The sequence below is a fragment of the Sciurus carolinensis genome, chromosome 3 (genome assembly GCF_902686445.1).
Source record: "Sciurus carolinensis chromosome 3, mSciCar1.2, whole genome shotgun sequence".
In the NCBI taxonomy this organism is placed as follows: Eukaryota; Metazoa; Chordata; class Mammalia; order Rodentia; family Sciuridae; genus Sciurus; species Sciurus carolinensis.
Window position 1 is genome coordinate 1,915,516 of NC_062215.1, and position 22,336 is coordinate 1,937,851.

Genomic DNA, 22,336 nt, shown 5'->3' on the forward strand with positions numbered 1-22,336 from the left:
CTGATGGTGAATGGTCTGTGTATGCTTCGAGCCTCCAGTGACGGGAGTTCTGACGAAGGGCTTCATGGAACGGGCCCAGCACCCTGGGTCCCCAGTGCTTTCCAGGACCCACGTTTCTAGCACCATTTAAGTCCTTCATTGCCGTCTGAGGCCTGAAGAATGTCCCCTAATTTCTAAGCATGGATCGTTCTGCTATTCTCTCAAGGACCCGGAATATGAGCAAGCAGTACAAATAGGCCTAGCCATCGGGCGGCGAGGTGAGCAAAGACAACGAGGGAAGGGGGCCCCAGGAAGGCTAGCCCTGTTGCACCTCCACCAGAGACGATGCCTGCCACGGTGAAGATGGACACAGCCACACAGACACATAGGCTGCCCATCTCGGCTCCTCTGGTGCTGGGGCTCTTCACAAAACACCCTGTGCGTCTGACAGCAGCGACAAAGGCTGGCAAGGGGCTGCTTTTGGAACCCGGGTGGGGAACCTTGACCTGGAGCAGCGGTGGTGAGGCAGCCACTGGAACAGACCATAGCTGCTACAGAGCCACCGCAGGAGTGGGAAGCAGGGAGTGCTTCCACCTCTCAGTGACCGTGGGGCAGGGAGAGCCTGGCTGCCCTGCACTGGGGCAGCAGGCCCGGGTTGGTCCAGCATGCAGGACGGGGCCAGGCCTTCCCGGGCGCAGCAGCGCCCCAGGGAGGCCCTTGCCATGTGGCCATCTGCTGCACACCCTGCAGGCAGCAAAATGCCGACACAGGGCTGAGGCTCCAATCCCAAAGTGCTCCGGCCTTGGGCCCTTGGCACACTAAGGGTAGACAGTGGAGAAGGACATCTTTGGGAGCAGAGGGCAAGGACACGTGGGCAAAGGACATGTGCCCATGAGGAAACTGCAAAGGCACTTGCAGCCTAGCTTTGGCCACATCCACTTCAGCCTTGTACCCAGGACTTCCCTGCGCAGACTCAGAACGAGGGCCCCAGAAAAGGACAGGTGTCCAGGTGGAGACACATCACTTCCCTTCTGCAGGCCACTAGGCCCAAAGGAAGTGAATGCGGTTCAGTTGAAGGCCTGCGCTCCTGTCTCATCTGTCACTGCTCCAGCCAGCTGTGACATAGAGCCAAGTGGCCCTCACATTCTGTGTGACAGAGCTGTTCTCAGAACGTTCCACACAGGGAGCTGAATGAAGGAATAAAACCATCTGCAAAACAAAGCATTTGGAGTCCTTAAAAAGTCAGCAGAAGGATGTGGGGAAAAGGTACACTCACACATTGCTGGTGGGACTGCAGATGGTGCAGCCATTCTGGAAAGTACTGTGGAGATTCCTCAGAAAACTTCGAATGGAACCACCTTCTGACCCATCTATCCCACTCCTTGGTTTATACCCACAGGACTTAAAATCAGCATACTACAGTGATGCAGCCACATCAATGTTTTTAGCAGCTCAATTCACAATAGCTAGAATGTGGAACCAACCAACCTAGATGCCCTTCAACAGATGAATGGATAAAGAAAATCTGGTCCATATACACAATGACATATTAATCAGCCTTAAAGAAGAATGAAATTATGGCATTTGTAGGTAAATGGATGGAACTGGAGAATATCATGCTAAGTGAAATAAGCCAATCCCCAAAAAAACACAGGCTGAATGTTTTCTCTGATAAGCAGATGTTGAATCATAGTGGGGGTGGGTAGGGAAGAAAGAAGGAACTTTGAATTATGCAGAGGAAGGTGAAGAAATGGGTGCGACAGAGAGGATGGGAAGGACGGCAGAATGAGACAGACATTATTACCCCAGGTACACGTATGATTACTCTACTGGTGTGACTCAGCACCACGTACAGCCAGAGGAATGAGAAGTTATGCTCCATTTGTGTGCGATGTGTCAAAATGTATTCTCCTGTCATGTATCACCAATTACAACAAATTTAAAAAAAAATTTTAAGTATACATTTTGTTGGTTCCACTAAAAAAAAAAAAAAGGTCAGCAGAAATCAGTAACACAAGTGGGAGCCCAGCTAGCATCTCACTTTGCACCCAATGAGCATGCACCCTACATCTGCATTGTGCTAGGGTCCCACGGGGCTCTTCAGGTGCTGTTCTGCTTGGGGGGGCTTCCCCCCAACAGTGGAGCTCAGGATTTTGTTCAGAATAACGAACAGCTAAAGCATCCTTATACAAGACCAAGGTACTGAGCAGAAGAGGCAATTTCTGCTTGTTCCTATACCTGCAACTAAAAGTATTGTGTCCTGCCAGTTAACTCATGCCCACACGGGTTCTTGTGCTCTGCATGTGAAGACCACACCAGGCTGGGAGAGACATGGATGGGGCAGCATGCCAAGGAGTCAAGGTGACGGACACCTCCTCAGTCCCAATGCAGATGCAACTCATGGAGCTGGGAGCTCCTCTCTTGGAAAGTAGTCAGCCTAGGAAGCATAAGTAGCAACGTCACCCAACCAATCTCATAAACCTCACCCAGCAAACTGCCTGGACAGCTTTGCCAACATCATGTAAATGTTTTTATTAAAATCTCAACTATTCAAAAATTTACATACTTTGAAATATAACATGGTTCTTGAAACATTAACTACACATAACTTTAAATATTTTTGGTAGATGCAGATGGATAGAATGCCTTTATTTTATTTGTTTATTTTATGTTGTGCTAAGGATCAAAACCAATGCCTTACACATGCTAGGCAAGTGCTCTGCACTGAGCCCCAGCCCCAGTCCCGTACATATAAATTTTTAAAAAGAAAAAGCACTCATGCGTCTCTGCTCCCACTTGGTTCCATCTGGTGGCCAGGAAGGCGACTCTGAATCTCTGGACTCCACTTTAGGGAGAACCACCTGTCACTTACACTCCAGGATAGTCATTGGATGGGAGATGACTCCAGAGGAGGCTTGCCTCCTGCTAGCTCTGAGTGGGGACAGCCTTGGACGCTCCCAGTGTGAACTCCAAGTCTGGGAGGAACTATTCTGAACCAACTGTACTGACAGACCACCTGAAGAGGAACCAGCATCAATTTTTAGGAAATTTTCTGGGAAGACAAACCCCCCACCCAAAACAACTTCCACTTGTCAGATGTGGCCCTGGGAGCTGGTTGGGCCAGCTGACAGAACACTGTGACACCCAGGAGCCAGTTCCTGTGGTGTGGCATGGCCTGGGAGGCAGGGCTGCTAGAGAAAGCTGCAAACACAGAGGAGCATCCCGATGCTCCCAGCTCTGGAACAGAGCCTGGGTTCTGGGTGCCACTTTCAGGGAAGGATCTGGGGCTCTGTGCCAGGGCCTGTCGCCCAGAGGCACACTGGTAACAAGTGCATGCTGGCACATGCCAAGAGACTTGTCCTGAGCACACTGGCCCCAGCACTCTGCCTGGTGAGGTGGGATCTGCTGCCTGTACTGGTGGGGTAGGCATGCTAATGGGAGCCCAGCTGGCTATTTCACAGGACCACCCTGACTTGGCGCAGCTAGAGAACAGCCCATCTGGCACCATGTCCAGGAGTACCGGTGCCCACCATTTCTATCTCTGGGTTCCATTTCTCCTACCCTCTCACATCTTACGGCAGGATTTGCTACCGTTTAAATGTGGGTTAAATGTGTCCCCCAAAGCTTCCTGTATAAAAAATCTGATGTTCATTGTGCAATATTAATTAAGAGGGAGGAAACTCAAAGATGTTTAAAGGTGAGGTCTTTGGGAGGTGATTAGAATTTGATAGGGTCGTGAGGGTGGAACCCTGTTAAAGGTTTGGTCACAAAGTGTTCCCCAGAGTTCCTGTTCACGCAGGAGTCCTCGGAGGGGAAGTGGCTGGGCTGTGAGAGCTGTAGCCTGATCAGTCCACCCAGGTCTGAATGACTGGCTGGGTGGTAACCGGGCAGCTGGGGCGTGGCAGGGGCGGGGGTCACTAGGTCGTGCCCTGCAAGGGTGCATCTGCCCCGGGCCCCTTCGCTCTCTGCTTCCTGACCTGCCGTGAGCTGAGCGGCTTTCCTCTGCTGGGCCCTCCCCTCTGATGTGCTGCCTCACTGGGCCCAGAGCAGGGAGTCGGCTGGCTGTGGACTGAGGCCTCTGAAACCCGAGCCCCAAATAAACCTTCCCTCCTCCAAAGTGTTCTTTTCAGGTATTTTGGGCATAGCAGTGCAAAAGCCAGCTAAAACAAGCTGCTGCAATTGAACCCTGGTGGTTGTATAAGAAGTCACAGACAGACACACACAAATACCCTGCTCCACCTTGGAACTCTGCCACCAACGCCCTGTCTGTGGTACTGCATTATTAGGGACAGAAAAAGGACTGACACAGGATTCAAACCTATGTGTGAATTAAAATGAGGCTCACGACACGGAAGCCTGAATTTGACCTGGTCTCTGCCATATGCAGCCAAGGCAGTGGTGGGGAGGCCAGGTCACCCACAACTGCCAACTGCAGGCTGCAGGAGCAGTGCCGACACCGCCAAGGCCCAGGAGCTCAGCCAGCCCTGCCAGGGATGCACCAGAGCAGGGACCACACCTGTGGGCAGTGAGAGGCCCTGCAGGTCTGGAAAATGCTGGCATGGCGGGAGTCACGCTGCTCCAGGAGGGAAGGGCAACTTGGCCCAGCTGCTGAGGCTGAGCCCTGGGAATGAGCCCGTGGAGCTGCAGGTTGCGAGAAAGGGTTTTGGTTCCTAACTGACCATGCAATGACTTTCCAAGGGGCTCTGTCTGAGGTGACATGTTGGTCAGCACCATCAGAGTCTGCGCCCTGGTGGTGCCGAGTGGAGAAGAGGAAGTGGCAGTCCCACTGGGCTGCAAGTTGCGAAGTTCACCGGAACCAAGATGAACAAATTCTGAGAAGACATCCCCAGAAAAGGATGACGAAGCAGGAGAAAATAATGAGACACTTTTTCCAAGAAATGTTCTCTGAACAGAAAACTCCCAGCAGCAAGGGAAGGGGCTGTCCAACAGCAAAGGGCTATGCCGGTTGCTTGGCTTTCTGATTCAAAATCAAATCTACTAACTGAAAACTTTCCTTCTTGTGAGACCATAAACATAAGTAGAAAAAATCTAAAAGTTTACAAAAACATAATAGCATTTTATTTTGAAGGGAGACATCTCTCAAGTGAGTTGTGTACCCCCTCGGAAGCTGCCTAGTGGTTGGGGCTGGAGGCTTCTGGGACCATACGCCTGGATTTCTCCTGGTGCGGAATAATTCCCAAGTACGGAATCTGTCAGAGCATGAAAATATAATTCAACCACTCAAAAGTTAACCTTTGCTGAGTCACAAGGGAGAGCAGCAACAGGGTATTTCCAGCTGTAGATGTCGATTTGTGTCTATTTCAATTGATTCAACTCAACGGCAGGTACTACTGCTGAACTGTATTTGGAGAGCAGGGAGCGGGCCTGCTCTCAGCAACATGGCTTTAGAAGTGACTCACGGTGAAGACTGAGGTTTCTAAGTAGTCTCAACAAGCTTTTAAAAAAGCAAACCTCTCTAAACCAGAACTGTTTTTCAATTTCAGAACTGTACCTGGATATCCAGTTTTCCAAAGTCCAATGGGATCATTCAGCCTGGAGGAGGATGGTTGCAGGTGTTTGAGGGACAGGGTCCTCTTTTGGCCTCTGAAATCTGAAGGATTTCAGAAATGTGAGGTGACAATCACAATAGTCCACACCTGGCCTCTGAGTGCAGAGGGCAGACGTATCTGGAGGGAGTATGGACATGCACCAAGAGCCCACAAATGGGAGGCTGTGCCAGGAAGCAGGCATCTCAGATACCACTTGTTCCTGCACTGGCCCACGAGTGCCCCTCCTGCAGGACAGGCAGCACTGGGAGGTGAGGAGGCGTACCCAGCAAGCCAGCCCAGAAGGGTCAGAGGGCAGCACCCAGCCACTCTGACTGCAGCACCCGTTTCCTTCACCTCCTGCCCAGCCAGGGTGCATACTATTAAGGACAGTTCATTGTGTATAGTTTTTTGAACTCTGAAAAAGACACATTTTGGGCACTTAGCCACAACTTTTGTAGCAGAGGAAGGGGAGGAGACAGAATGTGCATTCGCCTCCAGCATCTTGGCCATGGGCACCCGGCCTGCCCCAGACACCCTGCATGCTGATTTTAAGTTGCCTGACAAAACTGACTTGTTGGTACAAGTGCTAGAGCTTTAACATTGCAGAGGTCTTGTGGAGCCACAGGATGCCTCCCTCTGTGGGTCATGCAGGTCATTCTTCCCCTGCCAACACCCCCACAGCTGTCTTTTCCAGAACGTCACAGAGGTGGCATCAGACCCCAGGTTGCCCTGTACATGGGCATCTGCTGCCTCAGGGTGCTTCAGGATCACTTGTGTCCCCTTCCTCGCTGAGCAGCATCACCCCACACGTGCCACCAACCACCTGCTCGCTCACCGCGGGGAGGCGGTGGCTGTCTCCAGCCTGGGTGATGGGGAGCAGCGCTATGGGAGTACAGAGGGGTGTCCTGAGGAACTTCTTCTGTTCCGGGAAGAGCCCAGAACAGGTCGCAGGGTCCTGTGCTAGGTCTACCTAGCTGGGTCGGTGGCTGCCAGCCTCCTCTGGCACGGCCGAGCTGCCCCACAGCAGGGGCCAAGCCCAGCTCCTCTCAGCCTTCCTCTCGGCAGGGCCCCGGCCTTCTGTGCCAGCCCTCCTGCTTGGCGGACGGTGGACTCTGAGCTTCACGTACAGGCTGCATACCATCCTGTGTTCTCCTTTGGTGAAGTGTCTCTTTGTGTCTTTTGTCTATTGTTAATTGGGTGTTAGCTTTTGAGTTTATACATTCTACATATGAGTAGCCTTTGCCAGATTTGAGACTTGCGAATGTTTTCTGTGTGTGTCCGTCTGAACTTGGTTAGCAGTGTCTCCCAGGGAGTGAATGGTTTGTCTGGAGAAGCCCACCTTACTAGTGCTCCTCTGTGGACTGGGCTGTGGATGGCATGTTGCTGGCACAGTGTAAGTGTGGGAAGGAGCAGGATGTGAGCCAGCGTGAACCCTGGTGGGATGGGGACCTGCCCTAACCAGGCAGAACAAGTCACCTGAGAAGCTGGACTGAAACAAGTGCCACATTCATTTCAGTAAATAAAACGGTATGACCAAAGAACTTTAAAAAGCAACCGTTTTTTGAGGGGCTGGAGTGCAGCTCAGTGATAGATGTGTTCTCCTCATGTGTGAGAGGCCCTGCATTTGAGTCCCCGTTGCCCCCAAGAGAAGCTTTTTAAATCACTAGCTGACCTCCTCTAGAGACTTAGAACACGTGACACTGTCTGAGTCACCTTGCTCCACAAGCAAGCAGCGCCCTGTGTGCAGTGGGACAAATATAAATGACCATGAGCCCAGGACACACCTGGGCCATCAGCAGGCAGAACTGGACGCTGCCCTGCACATGGACAGACGCGACTATGAGTGACAGGAGGACAGGACAGCATACACCTGGGCCATCAGCAGGCAGAGCTGGACACTGTCCACACATGGACACACATGACCATGAGCGACCAGGAGGAGAGGACAGCACACCACACACCTGGGCCCTGAGCAGGCAGAGCTGGAAGCTGCCCGCATGTGGAGGTGCAAGTTCGGCCAGGGCTGAACCCTGGCCAGGTCTCAGTGCCACCCAGGCTGAGGGGAGGGGGTGACACGGCACCACCAATATTCAGGGAAACGAAGTATTCAAGAAGAGGCAAAAAGAAACTAACAAAAACCACCCAAGACAATTCCCACCCAAGAGCTGTGTGAAGAAAGCAGCGGCTGCGGCCTGCCTGTGAAAGGGTAACCGCTGGAATGCTAACAGACGTGCTTCATGTGCCAAGTGACAAGGAGGTGACCAAACACGTGGAGCTAGTGGTTTCTGTAACACAGACAGTGGAGAGGCCATGAAAGGCCAAGAGCACAGGGCGAGGGGCGACTGGTAAGGACAGCCTCCTGCACAGGTCTCCCGCGAACAACGCAAACCCTCGGCAGCCACACACGCCAGGCCTCCTGCTTTGCTTCTGCCCAGCGTTTCTCAAGGCACACAGCTTGCTCGGCACCGTTGGGGCTTCTGGGACGCTTGCTGTGCTTGGGCAGTGCCTGTGTCTGGGGACACGGGAGCAGCAGGGCTCCACCTGGAGCTGGGAGCCCGCGGGGACGGGGCAAATGGGCTCCCTGCAGGGAGAGCAGGCACCTGTGTGGCCAGCCCTCCCCTGCCGTCTGAACCCTGTCCTGCAGCACTGGCGTTTGACCCAGACACACAGGTGCTGCAGAGCAGGAACAGCACACACCCACAGGGTGCGGTCTGTTGGCAGGCGTTGGCACACATGCACCTGGGACAAGCCCACACGCCCTGGAGGGCCAAGGAAGAGACTGCTCACAAGAGTGCCCCTGCATGTGGCACTGAGCACAGCCTGCTGCCCACCCCTGCAGTGGCATCTGTGCCAGGCCACATGACTCCTGCTGGTCTCAATGCGGTCACTCACTCAGTGCCTGGGTATAGCTGTGCCACTGGGCCTGAGTGGTCAGCAGCCACGCTCCCCGCTACTTCACACCCAGCTTGCCAGCACCCCATGCCTGTCAGCCCCGTGTTGGGCCTCACATCCGGCAGAGGGAATGCCAACCCGTTCACCACCCTGCGGCACCTGCCAGTGTGGCACTACCCTCTGGTGTCACACCACCCTCAGTGCTGTGGGCAAGCATCCTCAAGTACAGACACACACCAGCCACGCGACTCCTGCCACGCTTACCCAAAGGTGAAGGGCGAAAACCAGACCCAGCAGTGTGCAGTGTCTCCAGCATATTTTGTTGGTTTTTTTGTCTCAAAATTGTTTATAGATGTAATTAACATACTGTTTTTGTAAGAAAAAATTATACAAGACGGAACAAAAATTAGAGTCCTTCAATGCTCCTTCTCCTTCTTCCATGTTCCATTTTGCTGCCCAGGGTAAACGACATGTGTTTTTTTTGTTCTGTTTTGTTTCCATGGTGCTGGGGATTGTGCCCAGGGCCTCCTCGCACATCCAGTGTCCACACTGCCATTGAGTCACATTCCAGCCCCCTCATGGACCTTGTTGGGCCTTTTCTAACATGCACATCTGCACACACAGTCTACATACTTGGAAAATGTATACTACCAGGTTATTTTTCGCTTAACCAAGGGCATGGGAGGCGGTCTGTGTGGGCACAAGTGCAGCTCCTGCATTCCTGCCACTGGCCGCTGTGAGCTCACCACCACAGGAAGGCAGTATGACTGAGGGCCTCTGTGTGACGTCCATGGGTCACTTCTCACACATGAGGCGAGTGCTACTCCAGGAGGAACTTCGGCACATTTGCTTTTCTGACCTAGTGTGATAAGCTCAGGCTCAGCAGGGCAACCCAAGGCTGTGTGTGAGGGCCTGGAACAGCAGATGGACTAGGGGATGTGCAGCCGAGAGCACAGGCGTTCACACAACTCCCCAGTCTTTCCACACTGTCCAGGAGGTAAAAGGACAGATGAGTGAATAAATACAGGTCAAGTTTATGGTCAGAGGTACTATTTCAGATCCAAAGGGGTCAAACAGGAGACGGGCACACTGCCCAAGGAGGCTGGGAGGCCTGGCAGTGTGTGCACAACACGGTGACTCCTGCAGGGCACCCTGGTCTGCTTCTGGAACCTTCTGAAATCAGTCTGTTCCAAACAGTAAAATGGGCAGGGATGGAAAGTTATAAAATGTTGAAAGGCAAGTTTGAGGAAATAGGTCAAAGCAGAGCTGAGCCAGTCACTCCAGGAAAGTGGAGGTGATCTATGTGCATAGCACTGATTTCTGCATTGGCTTAGAGTTTGGAGTTGTTTTCAAAGTTTCCAAGAATTCAGCTTTTTATTGTTTTTCTTCTAACATGGCCCCACGTGTAGCCACCTCCTGCACCGAACGTAACCCGCACAATCTCAGAGAACAAACGGATGTCCCCACACAGAAGGAGGGAACCCAGTGATCTAGAAAGCCACAAGGGCTTCACAATCACTTACTTTTCTATCAAGTCCAGTGTGACTCCAGGAACCAGGCTGACACACTTCTGCATGCAAAACCTGCAGAGAAAGGAAAGAGCGTGAGAGGCATGAACGGAGAGCCCCACGTGCACGTGGCCGTCCAGTAGCAGGTCATGGTAAACAAGCCAGCCTGGTCTCCTTACTTCCCCAGGCTTCTGGGCTTTCAGACAGGAGACGGTCTCATTGCCCCAGGCACACTCCACAGCTGCAGCTGTGAGCTGTCAGCAGGAAGGCGCTGCCTGCAGTCAATGAAGCCTGTCCCTGGAGAGGAGCTCTGAGATGCGGCAGGAACTAAACACTGCCAGAATAGACTAGACTTCCATTTTTTTCCTTAACAAAGTGAGCTGGAGAGAGAGAGTCCTGGAGAAAGGAATGAATAACCTCAAGGGACACAAAGGAAGCCAGGGGAAGAGAAGAAAACGCAAATCCAGTCACATTATTTTAATCATCACAAAATCCTAGGTTTCGGGGCCAAGATGTCAGACCATGCAGACTCGGACTCAGGAGCTAGTGTGCAACCGGCAAGGCTTCTGCCTCATTTGTGTGCTGACAGAAGGCAGGAAACCATCTTTCTTTCCTCCTGCCAGGGCGCTGGCACAGAGCAGCACAGAATCAATGGAAATGTCATGTAAAGGCGACTTACTGTTTTTAGCAGGAGAAATGTAAAGTGCTTGATTCATCTAGGTTTAAAATTTAGAACAAGTAACCCCCTTTCATAAACAATAGCAGGTACACGGAGAATACTGAGGCCCAACTCTTGAGAGTTCAACTCACAATCTCCCAACTTCATGATGACGCGAGGGCAACAGAGGGAGGGTGGAAGCTGTACCTGGTGTGCTGATCTCTTCCGAGGGGACGACCAGCAGTCTGCAGGGCAGATGGCCATGTGGCTAAGAGGGTGTGCAGGGCAAGTTGTATCACTGTTTGTCTGCTTGACCATTCTTTGAACTTACAATGGCTTCATCGGGACATTTACAAAATGTATTCCCAGGTCTCACTGGTGGACAGTGTGCCCAGGAGAGGGCCGGGATGGGACAAGGCCACAATCAGGGGAGACCTGGAAGTCACCCTTTATAGGGGTGGGAAGGCTGGAAGGGTACAGTCAACAGCGGGATGAGAGGGAAAGAGAAACAAAGAAGAATAGAAAGACCCAGAACCAGAAAAACAAGACCCAGTCATGCAGTGTTTGCTGGGCAAATGGCACCTCCCCTCTCCACCCTCTAGAATGAGACTCTCCTGAAAAAGCAAGGCCCAGTTGGCCTGCAGAGAGGTTGTGCTGCAGCATTCAGTGGGTTACTGTTCAAGTAACAAAAGAAGTGAACATGAAGGTTCATGCTCTCCTGATGGCAGTGAGCAGACCCTCCCGCAGGCATATAGTACACGGTGGCCTCGATGCTTCACCAGCCGGTCAGCACTGTACAGACCCTTCTGCTGACCTCCAGAGGGCTCTGCTTGGCCCACTTCCAGGGGCCTTGCACCCTCAGAGCCAGTGTACACACACACATGGCTCCCACCGTGGCTTTGTGTGGTGCAAGATCTTGTGGTGGGAAAACATGACCCGTGGGAAGTGCAGCCTCAGGTCTGAGTCCTACGCAGACAGCGCTACTTTGTTGTCTGTCTTTTCATCCATAACATACTAATTGATTGGAATTTCTGGAATTCAGTAATAACAGAATCATTTGTATCATGCTAATCCTTTTGCCAATAACAATAATAAACTTTGGACAAAATATAAAAAACAATCATTTGTATTCCAAAGAACAAATGCAGGCAGAAGCTGGAAGTGCCATGACCTTACAAAGAGGAGCTCTCTGGATGAGTCGTCCCAGCAGGCACTGAGACTCACATGGCACTCGCTCAGAGGCAGCAGGCTGGCTGGGCCAAGGAGTGGGAGGTCAGGAGTCCGGGCGGCCAGGAAATTGCAAGGAATAACTTTAGAAAGGAAGGAGCCAAAACACAAGCTTTATGCAAGGCCTTGGTGACTCCTGAGCCACAGGGAGGACAAGACTGAGGATCGCTACAGCAGACAGCTGGGAGGCTGAGTGCCGAGTGAAGCTCTCAGGATCTCCTGCCTCGAGAAGACAGGGAGGGAGATCAAGCCCTCCAAGTTAGAGGGCTTTCCATGGACACACCAAGGGACCATGCCTTAGTTACAAGCCAAGCACCAGGGTTAAGAGCTGAACATCAGCACTAAGACAGAAGCTAAAGAGAGCACACTGCGAGCAAGCCTCTGCAAAGCCAGTGACAGCCTGTGGGCGGACTTCTGCAGGCTCACCTCACCTCCAGGGGAGCAGAGCTACATGCTGTTTGGAGGAGAGCACAACCCAGAGCCTGTAAGGCCTGGTCCCAGACAGACAGCATGCTATCGTGAACCAAGGGAAAAAAGAGTCAGTACAAGTAGATTCACAAGTGGCCAGATTTCAGAACTGGCAGGTGAAGACCTTTTAAAATAATAAGAGAAATTTTTGATTACTAAGATATTAGCATGATCATGAACACTGAAAATGTTCTCTTTAACAAGAAATTAAAACAAGGACATCACGCACAAAACCTTAAACTACAGTGTGGTTACTTGACCAAGGGTGGCATGGCCAACTGCATTTCTGAAATCTGCAGAAGTCACTTCTGCCAACAACACCTGCTCTCACTGAGTTAAAACTGCTAACAGCTGTTTTTATTTTCACACGCTTTCCTTCCCTTGCACAGGAGTATTGCTGAGCAGTGAAAGGACTCTAGGCAAAAAGTAGAGGCACCAAAAATGGTTCAAAACGCACACAGAACCAGGTCATTAATGAGGAAGGGAAGGGCTGATGCTTACAGTGTACTGCAGGCATTTGTACGACCTTCTGTGAGGGCTCCTAGCCACTGTATAGATGGGAACATCTGAATATCAGGAACACTACAGTGAAGCTTGGGAATGTTGAAGAGAGTTGGGGGCTAGGGCAGGAGGATGGCTCGAGCCCAGGAGTTCCAGGCCAGGCATATAGCAAGAGCCTACCTTTAAAAAGTACAAAAGACAATGAAAAGACATTTAAAGCTTTCAGAAAGAAAGATCATTTTCAAGTCAACAAGAATCAGATTAACACAGGATGTAGGAAGGCAATGGAGTAGTATTTTTAATTTACTAAAGAAAAAGAACTTATGACCCAGAATCTCCTGTCCAGTCAAACTGATGTCCAAATGTGAGAGCAAGACTATTCTCAAGTGCACGGGGCTGCAGCAGGTTTTCCATCAAGACGCCAGGGAAGACAGCCTGGGACAGCAAGCTCAGGTCAGAGGACAGAGATCCCAAGTGCAGGTCCCATATGCCAAGTGATGTGAAGTAAGGTTGACGTGCACATTGAACTGTTTGCTGTCTTAAAATAAGGCACACAGAGCCAAGGAGCAGAGGCACCATCTCCCATGATCTGAATCGAAAATCCAGATAGTAAAATGTGACAGATGGGGACACCAACACCAGAAGACTGTTCTTACCAAGGTGTGTGTACACAACTCCTACCATCAACATGAAGAGCACAAAAGACCAACAGAAAAGTGGACAAAGGACATGAACAGGCATCCCAAAGACAAGGAAGCACATGGCCACTCAACACACAAATGGATGTGCAGGGGCATCAGAGATGAGCAAAACACTGGCCCAGACCCCACAGAGTCTTCTCACAAAAGTGCAGTGACCCTGTCAGCTGCTGTAAAGGTTGGGATCCGGAGCACGCCTTTGACACCGCTACACCAGGGAAGGCAGTGTGACCACTTTGCCATTATCTTGTAAAAGGGAGCATTCCCTTAACTACGGCCTCATGACTCGGTTCTCAGTGGATAAGAAACTCCAGCATATGTTCAAGAAAACATGTGAAAGCAACGTGCATGGCAGCAGGTTCCTACCAGCAGAAGGAGATACAGGACTCAGGGCCAAGCCATGCCAGCGAGGACCCGTGCCCAACAGCGAGGATCAGGTGCACAGAGGCGCACCTGCAGAGTGGGCGCAGGCAGCTGGAGGAAGGTGCCAAGCAGCTGCATGTGGCCATACGGTCACCAGCAACCCGGCTCAGAAAGCACACCCTCAATGCATGCAATCTGGAGGAAGGAATGGCCGTAGTGAGACAGGCACAAGGAACAATGTGCCCCGCACTTGGGTGGGGAGGGCAAGGTGGGCAGACTGGGCACTAGTGAGGTACTGCCAAGGTCCAGGTTCAGGGTGGGCAGCGGGTTTGAGGGTGTTTATCAGACAACAAAAATAAGATGTCATTCACTAAATATGTAAAGCTATGGACCCTTGCTGAGCGTGACGAGGCGGCACCGGGTGAATCCAGTTCTGTGCATGCACCAGCAGTGGGAGGGTGCCCCGGGCCACTCTGCAGGCTGCAGCTCTGACCATTCCAGGTGACTGAAAGTGACTGTTTGTGTATGATCTGTCATAACCACACAGCTTTTGGCAGGCTACAACTCAAACTGTGAAGTATGCCATAGACAAAGAACACAAGATTCGTGATTTTGAAGAATAAGAGTAAAGGCCCTGTAACCAAGGCCCAGTTAAGAAAGGGGGCATTCCCAAACAACAAGGCCCACATGTCCTCCTCACAGCCCCAGCCCTCTCCCTCTGCAGAGGTTGCCTTCCAAGGTGGACACATGATCCACCTTCTCATCAGCCACCTCATGTAAATGGATTTTTATTTTTTGCAAAGTTGCAATTTGGATCACATGTCAGTAAAGTGAACTTGCTGCCTCTTTAGAATATGCACAGGCCTACCCTTCCTTGCCTGATCATTACGTGGACTAGCTGCTGGAAGAGTCTGTCCAAAGAACAGGAGTGCTGATAACACAGTGGGATCTCACTGGGGGGCTCTGGGCCTGAGGAGGAGACTTCTCCTGGGAAGGAGTATTCCAATGTCCACATGCTACAGTTTTCATTAAAATTCACTTTCAGTTTTATTGAACACATCTTCTCTTTTGACCACTAAGACAGTGAACTGTACTAATGGGTGGCCTGATGGAAGTCACTCACACAGGCTGCCCTAACTCCCGCCAGGCTAGTGTCTGGGACTCTCTCAATCCATCCACTGACCTCAGCTGGTCTGTATGTGTGCATGTGTGTGTGTGCGTGCGTGGTGAATTCCTCCAGCTTGACATTCTGGTGAAGGTAAGCTTAGTAGGGAAGCTTACCCTTCTTGAAATGTGACATACTTAAATGCTGTTTCGTTACCCTTTGTTCTATGTTTCAAGAATAATTATCTGTATGAATCCTCATTGCTTTATTGTTCTTGCATCTCATTTTTTATTACTTTTCATTTCCCATAACACCTATTCTACTGACAAGTGATCTTAAAGTCATTTACATTTTGCAACCGAGTTGACTTCTTGCAGTGTTTCCTTGTCTTTGTTGGTTCTCTTCATCTATGTGTTATCCCATCATCTATGTTAATATTCGCCTCTTGCTCTCCCCTCCAGCCCCGCTTCCTGTGACTTCATCACAAAGCAACTGCTATCTAAAACCCAGCTTCTTGGATCTGCTTTCTCTGGTGCTGTCTTGTACTGCACCCCTTTCTGGATGGGTCCTTTGTCCACGTGCATTTCTCCTCTGTGGCTGTCCTAGGTGGAGGGATCTGTCCTAGTTTGCTGGCTTGTCCAGTGTGAACTGTGCACTTACACTGAAGTGGTCAGGGTGCGGGAGCCACTCAGCAAACGAGTGGCGGGACACTCCGAGGCCACTCACGCGCTGGGAAAGCGCGCCTGCAACTGCAGCAAGGAAGGTGGAGGCTGTGGCCTCACAGGCCTCTGGCGAATCGGTCTCCTGTGAATCGGTTTGCGGTGCTGGGCTGCAACCCAGGGCCTCAGAGCCAGGCCAGTGCTCCACCTCTGAGCCACCCTGCCTCACCAGAGTTTTGAAGGTCTCTCTCCAGTTTCCTCTCCCCTGCCTTTTTCACAGGGAGGTGGGTCAGCACAGAGCCTTCCTTCAGTGCCCTGGATCTGCAGGTTTATTATTGGCACAGCTCCCCATCCCCTGATAAAAGGCCCTCCCTTTATCCCCTGCTTCCTCCCATTTCACCAGCATGGGCGGCTGTCCTTCTCAGACCTGGCCGCTGCTTTGTGCTCACACTACAGGGGCGACTCCACAATGGTGGGTCCTGCAGAAGGGCTCAGTTCCACAGGACAGCCCCGCTTCAGATGCCATCTGAGCTTCTGACTGCCTGGCTCTCCATTGGGGTTCCCCTGGTATCCTCCTCAGACTTGCCAACATGTAGGAGAACTCATAGGACCCAGGAAGGCTCTCCACTGACATTAACTGGTTGTCGTAACAGATGTGGCTCAGGAACTGCCCGCGTGTCACATGTGGGTGAGGTGTGCAGAGGCATGTGGAGGAGTGCGCGGCTTCCACATGCTCCAGTCTGCTGCCTCCACATTCACCAAGCTGGAGGCTCCAGGCCACTCCCTTAGAGGTTTCAACGCAGGTTGCATCTTGTAGGCTCCAATTGCTGGCCACTGGCAGCTGCACTCCATCTCCGGAGGTGGGGCCTAAGGTCCATTCTTCTAGTCTCGCCTGTCCTTCTGGTCATCAGCCCCTAGGCAGAAGCTATCTCTGGCAAGGGGTGAAAAACCATCTTGCTAGCACACAGAAGTCATATATGCTCCAGAGGTCCCCATGTGCAGGAACCTGGGACAAAGACCAAATGCTTCCTTTCATCATACCACAGGGGTCACAGGAGTAGGTGGCGGGGGCCTTGCACCACAGTCATTCTAAGTGCTGCTGAGTTTAACTCACTCCATTTTCTGCCCAGCCAGATGACTCCGAAGTGGAAGACCCACAATGCTGTCTGCTCTCCACCACGGCAACTGCAATTCCAGAGCCCTTTCACTGGCCTCTCACTGGACAGGAACTGCAGGCCTGGCAGAGACTCTGTTTCTGGAGTCTCAGAACATTCACAGGCCTACGGAAACTGTGGTCACCTGGGCCAGTGGAGGTGCCGACACCCTCAATCTTCAACACGCTTCTCTCACACATAGCCTAGTCCTACAAGTGACCAAATGGGCCCAGGAGAGATCCGGGGTTGCTGTTAGGAACTAATCATTGTCTTGAGGTCATCAGAATCCTTCCCAGGTCTGCAGAAAACCACCTAAGGTTTTCTGGTGTTTTCTACAGGGTGGTTCTCTTTCTGTGTGGGGGTGGAAGAGCAGAAGGTATAATCAGGAGGGAAGATAATCTGGGAACAAGGACAGTCCCCGTCCCTCTCAGCACTTGCTGCTATTAGTCTGCAACCACGACTGATAGTGCTTTGCAGATCACCAACTCCCTGGTGTCCCTGGGAGGACCCTAGGCGTCTGTCCATGTTGCTCACCTGCTTTCTCTGGCTCTCCTCTGGTGAAGGATACACTCAAATCTTTTGCCCATTTAAAAAATATTTTTGTGTTCCTGTTGGGAGGGTTCTACATTCCAGTAAAAGTCTCTTGTCTTACAATTTGCTATTTTCTCCTATAATGGCAATGCAAAGGTTGCGACAAACTTCAGTTTATCATCTTCTTCTGAAATATGCTCTTGAAGTCAAACTTAAGAACTTCTAAAACAAAGTTAACTCACATGTTCTTCTTCTCCTCTCAAAAAAATGTTACTCTTCTGAAATCTACAAGATTGCCTGAGGTTTGACTGTGAGGTCTAAAGTCCAGCTTGAGTTAAACTCTATATGAGATGCAAGTTACAGAGCAAGATTTATCTCATCACAGAGATATCTGGTCATTCCAGGAACACTGTGGGAATGCTGTCCTTCAGTGACATACCCTTGCAGCTCTGCTGAAGTCCGGTGGCCACGTCAGCATGGTCTGCTTCTGGTCTCTCCACTCTGCTCCACTGACCCGTGTGTCTGTCCGTTTGCCGACACCATGCCATCTTGAGTTCTGCGGCTTTACAGCAAGGTTTGAAGTGGGATCAGCTTCCAAACTTTATTCTTTTCTTTCAAAATTACTTGGGTGAACTAATTCTTTAATAAACATTAAAATCAACTTATCAATATCTATCTACATGCCTACTGGCATTCTGAACCCACAGATGGGTATGGTCAAAACTGGCATCTCGACGATGGCTAGTCTTTGGATTTGCAGACTACCTCCCCATTTACACAACCCTTCTTAGAGGCCTTTCCTTCCCCAGTGTTTGCAGGGTCAGGCACACAGACCTCCTTCACATCTTGCCAGGGAGACTCTCTCAGGTATTTTGTAACTTTTGCAATATTACCAAGGGTTGTCCTGTATTTTGCACATTAAGGCTCAAGAGTCCAAGTTAGTTGCGACTTTCTGATGAACGTGATTAAGCTCTGGCAGCACCAACTCTTTTTGAGCCTTCTCTTGTATATAAGCTGTAGCTGGGACATGTGGCTGGCACGTCCACAACTGTGCCCAGTATGAAATTTTAGACCTTCCCTTCCAAAACAGGCACCTGGAAGCTGAGATAATGCACCTTCTAGGACTACAAATGCCAGCGCTTTCAGGTACTGTTGGTGGTAACCCCTCTGTGAAGATTCAGTCTGAAAAGGTACCAGCACAGAGGCCCCGCCCAGGCCTCTGACACTGCTGGCAGCTTGCTAGCATTATGGACCTGCATGAGTGCCACCCTGAAGGGACTGCCACCAGGGCGAATCCTTCCATGCATTCAGGGAGTCTGGCTCACCTCTGGCCCATGTGCTCGAGGTATTTTCTCATACTATTTTTGCCCGTATTTCCATCTATTTCTTCTGCTTATCTTTGCTGTTCCTGCTTTTGTGTACTCTACAGCAAACTGACTTGTTCAGGAGCTATCTTTGCCTTGTAGGCTGGTCATGGGACAAAAAGGTAAAGGGACCAGCCCTACCAGAGGAAGCAAATCCCCAAGGTTTAAGTGTCACCTGGCATTGGTGAACTGGACACACCTGGCTGGTCCAGTGTGACAAAATGCCATGTTCTTCAAATTTGAATTTCTGTTAATGTCAAGTACAAGGAAAATGTAATTGATCTGTTATTGGTTTTCTATTCCACAAGCTAGCCACAATCACTTACCAGTTCTAAAACTGCCTTGCGGGAGTCCATGGACTCTCCAGAGACGAGTCACTTGTAAATATGGACGGTTTTCTTCTCAACATGCACCTCTGTTGCCTCTTTCCACGGCCCTGAAACTGGAGGTCTTCCAGCACGTTGAATGGCATTGTTGGGGACGTGCTGTCTTGTTGGAGAGCCCCATGGGAGGAAAGCATTCAGTCCCGCCAGTAAATACGACACCGGCTAAGAGTATATTTTATACGTGTTTTCCATGAGGTTGAGAAATCCCCCTTTTTCTGGTTTGCTGAGTTGTAGACAAGGAAGGATGTTGAAGTGCTCAGCTTTTTTTTCTGCATTGAGATGACTTGAGTTTTTCTTTATAGTGTCAAGATGGTGGACACCACTGACTTCTGGACAGGGAGCCCACCCTGCATTCCAAACCTGATCTGAAGTGCTGTCCCTCTTCCCCACTGTATGGCACTTAATGTGTGTTAGTTTTCTGAACCTGGTTCCTGGCTCAGAGCAGTTAAAATTCCTGGAATTTCCTGAGTGATAAGCGTGTCTTTCGTTTTTCATATCAAGCCCCTTTTGATCTCACCTGAGTTAATGCTAATAGGTTACTCAGAGGGGTCCTAATGGTTGTAGAATGGGGCTGGTTACCAGGAAGTTCAACAGGGAAATGAGCTGCACAAAGGCTCCTGAACAGGGGACCCAGAACTCCTCCCCGGCAGGTGAGCGTAGGATGGCTCTCTCTACTGGGCAGCAGTCTCCTCCTCCTCTACTCTGCCAGTGCCTGCACCCAGGGCAGGGTGGGGATCAAGGAAAGGACCAAGCTCTGGAAACCCATCCCCACTAGTCATTCAGATTCTGGCGCCAGTTCCCATGCTGGCTGCCTTGCAGTCTTCAGGCTGGGTGGAGTGCAAGGGTCACTCCTCCTCCCCCAGAGGGAGCTGTGGAGTGGCTCCCACCATCTGGCCAGAGTCCCTGGAGGTCTCTGCTGATGAGGGTGTCAGGAAGCTCCCGCAGCCGGGTTGTTCAACCCAGTCCTCCTAAATATGGAGCAGTGTGTAGGTGCCAAACACTACTCAACAACAAAAATGACAAATCTGAAAAATAGTTCACAGTATAAGAAATGCAACATTAAAATGAAAACAAGCAAATTCCTTCAACTCTTCAATCCAATAGGTTGGGGGAAAAAAATAAAGGAGAACAAAAACCAAAAACTATCCTACAAAGAAAGTGGAGCTCTCTGCTTCCTGGTTGCTTAGGCCCTTGGCCATGTGCACTGCTCAGTTCTGGCTCAGCGCTCTGGAGTCAGCTGACCATGGACCAAACTTTTCAATCAGTGAGCCAGCATAAACTTTTCCTCCTCTAAGCTGTTCTTGGTAGTTCTTCTGGTCACTGCCATGAAAAGCTGACTGAAACCCCAGGCAAGTGCTCTACCACCAAGCTATTCCCCCAGCCCAAGACTTCTGTTTTTCAGGAATCAAAGACTAAAAGGGAGGCTCCTGGTCCCTCCCACCTCACTGCCCCTGAGGTGGTCAATGACTAGTACTGACTTGCAAAGCAGAAAAGCAGCACCCCTTCTGAAGAGGCAAACCTGTCCCTGGAGGCAACCGTCAGGGCACAAAGAGCGCAAGGAACTACCAGGATCTCCATGGAGGGCTGTGCCACTCTGTAGTGGTGGGGCCTGTGTACATTTAGAATCTAGCTTGTTTGGGGCGACTTCGAATTCCTCTTGCTCCTCAGCCTGGGATTCAAATCTCAGTGTGTTTTCATCTAATACACTGAAATCACAAGTGCGCGTTTACACAAGGTACTGATGAAGGTTAGAAGTGAACGTGCACTACACAGATGGAGGGACTGGACTGCCACCAAGGACCAGCTTCCCATGGCCTCCTCCCCAGGGCGCCGCCATGACAGTGGTGCTGAGAAGTGACCAGGGGGCGTGCCACTGCCATCCCTGGGGGCCACTGTACTGTCCTGAGGAGTAGGAAGACAGATAGCGGGAGGGCACCTCCCACAAGCGCACCTGCACTCTCACGCACGCCTCAGGACTCATCTTCCCTTGTCTGGAAGTAGGATGGCCGCAGGGAACACCCACAAAACTGTTTCTTCAAAACATCTGTGATCTTTTTAAATTACAAAAAACAAAATACTTAAATCACAATATTCCACCAGGCTTACTCTCAGCGCCCTTCTCTCTTGACGGGTGATTTGCTCTTTCTACGTTAAGAGGGCATGCCCTGGACCCTGACCTTCCCCTTACATCAAAGTGCACTCTCCTGTGGGTTCTCGCCAAGCCAGAGGCCAGCCACCGCCTCTGTGGACGAGGACAGGAGGGCGGCTGCAGTGGCCCCATGCTCCTCGCCACTCACTAATGACCTGGAAAGGGTGTCCCACTCAGAACTGGGGCCAGCGAGATGCTGCGAGCAGCAGAGCTCGTGAGCCTGCGGTTGGCTGCCTTGCGTGGCCCACTGCACAGTCAGCTGGTTCCCATCACAGGACAGAGACGGGTGTCGCTGCAGATCTCTGAAGCTGTTGCACGTTTCATGGCCAGAAGCCAAGCCCTGACTCTGCCAAAAGTGAGGAAAGAGGAGATCAGCTGGGAGGAATCGAGCCCAGCCGCCCAGCAGAGATGGCGGCCCAGGCACCTGCCTGCTCCTCGCCCGCTCTACTCCTTCTCTGCCAGGCAGCCTCGTGCTCCAGGCAGACTCCTGAGAGCTGGGAGCGGGGACAGACACGTGACCAACTGGTGACCACAGCTGTCCATAGCATGCACCCCAGGCCAGGCTCTGCTCAGGTCTCACGTATGCCAACACCTCCTCTGCCAGGCGGGCTCGGGATGGCACAAGATGCACTTTCAAAAGCTCCCTCAGTCAGGGGCCGTTTTTAAGATGCTCCATGTGTAAGCCTATTACAGTTTTGAACTTTTTGCAGGTACTTTTCTGCTACACCAGGCTTATCCCCTGATGACCTTGGTCAGAGTGAGCCTTGCAAAAAGGAAGGAAGGACTTCTTGTGCTCCTTGAACCCAAGGTTGTGTGACCAGATAAAACGAATATCTATTTGTTGATTAAAAAAAAAATCAAAAACTGAAATGCACGCGCCTCCTCCTGCCAACGTTCTTGCCCCTCCTCCCAGCTTGGTACACCGATGTGTAGAGAGGGTCACATAAGTATCTTCCGTGGCAGGCAATTTACATGTGCTGCTCTCAGTCCCTCCTAGAGGGGAGAAAGGGACCTGGCCAAGAACCCATCTCCAGAGAGGAGACCAGGATGAACCGGGGCAGTGGCCTACACGGTTCCATGGACTGATGACCTACAGCTGCATGTATTGTCTGATGAGAGGCCAGTGTAGTGTTACAAAGTCTCAG

General features: G+C 51.2%; 1 protein-coding gene across 1 annotated transcript in view; it reads right to left on the reverse strand.

The window, feature by feature from the left end:
* Rptor (regulatory associated protein of MTOR complex 1) overlaps nucleotides 1–22,336 on the reverse strand; it is a 339,150-nt gene that overhangs the window by 128,865 nt on the left and 187,949 nt on the right. The window contains 1 exon segment of the mRNA XM_047544108.1: nucleotides 9,944–10,003. Within this exon segment, the coding sequence (XP_047400064.1) occupies nucleotides 9,944–10,003 (60 nt within the window).